Raw genomic sequence first — 2,500 nt, 5'->3', positions numbered from 1 at the left:
CTCCAGGTGGGAGTGACTCTCTCCAAATCGCTTACAACAGAAGTGTGAGTGTGTGCATGCGTGTGTGTGTGTCTGTGTGTGTGTGTCTGTGTGTGTGTGTGTGTGTGTGTGTGTGTGTGTGTGTGTGTGTGTGTGTGTGTGTGTGTGTGTGTGTCTGTGTGTGTGTGTGTCTGTGTGTGTGTGTGTGTGTGTGTGTGTGTGCGCATGCGTGTGAGTATGAGTGTGTGCCTATGTGTGTGTGTGTGTGTGTGTGTGTGTGTGTGTGTGTGTGTGTGTGTGTGTGTGTGTGTGTGTGTGTCCCTCACTGTGAGTCTCTTCAGGGCCGTCTCTACGTCCTGGCGTCTCTCTGGGTTCTCAAAGCACTCGTTCACACTCAGCTGCAGGTCCTGGAACCACTCCTCAAACGCATGACACTCATCTGGGGGTGGGAGAGAGAGAGGGATGAGAGAGAGAGAGAGAGAGAGAGAGAGAGAGGGAGAGAGAGACAGGTGACAGAGTAAGAAAGAGAGAGAGGGGTGATAGAGAAAGAGAGAGATAGAGAGAGGTGATAGAGAGAAAGAAGTAATAGAGAAAGAGAGAAGAGAGAGAGAGAGGTGATATAGAGAGAGAGAAATAGAGAGAGAGGCCGGTGATAGAGAAAGAGAGAGACAGGTGATAGAAACAGAGAGAGAAGAGAAAGAGAGGTGACAAAGAAAGAGAGAAATAGAGAGAGAGACAGGTGATAGAGAAAGAGAGAGAGAGAGAGACAGGTGAGAGAGAAGGAGAGAGAGAGAAAGAGAGAGAGGTAATAGAGGAAGAAAGAGAGAGGGAGAGATAGAGGTGATAGAGAGAGCGATCATCCCATCATTATAAAGCCCTGCAATACCAAGAGTTGAGCAAATATACATGTCCTCAAACGTGATAATTATTATGTATTATTTTTCCCACTTCTCCCTTTCCCCTTCTGATATACCCTGTGTATAGATATATGTATTGCTTATGTAATCACTTATACAGTGTATGTATTGTTTATGTAATCACTTTTATATATCCAAACCAAACGCTTTGGCAATACTCTACAACGTTATGGTCATGCCAATAAAGCTTCTTTTGAATTTAATGTGAATTTGAGAGAGAGAGAGAGAGTGAGAGAGAGAGAGAAAGAGAGAGAGAGAGCGAGAGAGAGAGAGATAGAGAGAGAGGGAGGGAGGGAGGGAGGGAGGGAGGGAGGGAGGGAGGACGGATGTCAATCTCAGGCTCCAGACTGACCTTTGACCCTCTGTACGAGGCTCCTCTCCCCCTGCTCCTGGGTCTGCTGCAGGAGTGTGTGTGTGGCGCTGATGCTCTCCCTCAGGGTGTGTGTGTGTGTGTGGAGAACCTCCAGCGCCTCCGGACCCGCCACACTCTCCATCACCCCCACCTCCTTCAGCAGGGAGGAGAGCTGCACCTCCTGCTCCTGCAGCTGCTCACGCAACTCCTGAGAGAGAGAGAGACACACACACACACACACACACACACACACACACACACACACACACACACACACACACACACACACACACACACACACACACACACACACACACACACACACACACAGAGAGACACTCATTACACCTGGACAATATACAGCACATTATACAGTGACTCCTGAGGCACTCAAACAAAGGCACACCTTAAAATTGCGCTTCAACAAACACGATACAATCACTAACAACAACAAAGATAACCCTAGAGGCGCTGAACAATAAGCCCAAAAAGAAACGCCTTGTATGTGTGGGGTGTTGTGTGTGTGTGTGTGATCTAAGACACGCCTTTAGCTGTGTGTGTGTGCCGTGTGTGTGTATGATCTAAGAAATTCCTTTAGCTGTGTGTGTGACCGTGACCTAAGACACGGATCACACCCATGTGCGGTTCTGCAGGCTCACCTGTGTGTGTGTGTGTGTGTGTGTGTGTGTGTGTGTGTGTGTGTCTGTGTGTGTGTGTGTCTGTGTGTGTGTGTGTGTGTGTGTGTGTGTGTCTGTGTCTGTGTGTGTGTGTGTGTGTGTGTGTGTGTGTGTGTGTGTCTGTGTGTGTGTGTGTGTGTGTGTGTGTGTGTGTGTGTGTGTGTGTGTGTGTGTGTGTGTGTGTGTGTGTGTGTCTGTGTGTGTGTCTGTGTGTGTGTCTGTGTCTGTGTCTGTGTGTGTGTGTGTGCGTGTGTGTGTGTGTGTGTGTGTGAGTGACTCACCTGTGTGTGTGTCTGCAGCTGGGTGTCCCCCGCGCTACGGAGCGCGCTCAGAGCGTCCTGGATCTTCTGCACGGAGGCCTGGCAGTCGGCCATCTTGTGGCTCAGGTGTCTGCGCACGGCCTGCAGCTCCTGGAACACGTCTGTGGTGTCAGCCAAGAGCTCCTTCACCTGCTCCATCCTCTTCCTCAGGCCCGTCTCCATCACCTGGGACACACACACACACACACACACACACACACACAACACACACACACACGAACAGGGGTCACCGGAGGTCATGCTTTGGGTGTGTGT

The 2,500-nt window shown here is 50.0% G+C and overlaps 1 protein-coding gene across 1 annotated transcript in view; it reads right to left on the bottom strand.

Moving 5' to 3' along the window:
- Window positions 1–2,500, bottom strand: part of syne2b (spectrin repeat containing, nuclear envelope 2b) — a 188,621-nt gene that overhangs the window by 126,329 nt on the left and 59,792 nt on the right. The window contains 3 exon segments of the mRNA XM_080850419.1: window positions 306–418; window positions 1,249–1,456; window positions 2,207–2,410. Of these exon segments, the coding sequence (XP_080706545.1) occupies window positions 306–418; window positions 1,249–1,456; window positions 2,207–2,410 (525 nt within the window).

Source organism: Sprattus sprattus, assembly GCF_963457725.1.
Source record: "Sprattus sprattus genome assembly, chromosome: 13".
NCBI classification, from domain to species: domain Eukaryota; kingdom Metazoa; phylum Chordata; class Actinopteri; order Clupeiformes; family Clupeidae; genus Sprattus; species Sprattus sprattus.
Note: the sequence above shows the minus strand (reverse complement) of the source record. Positions and strands in the feature narration are given on the sequence as shown.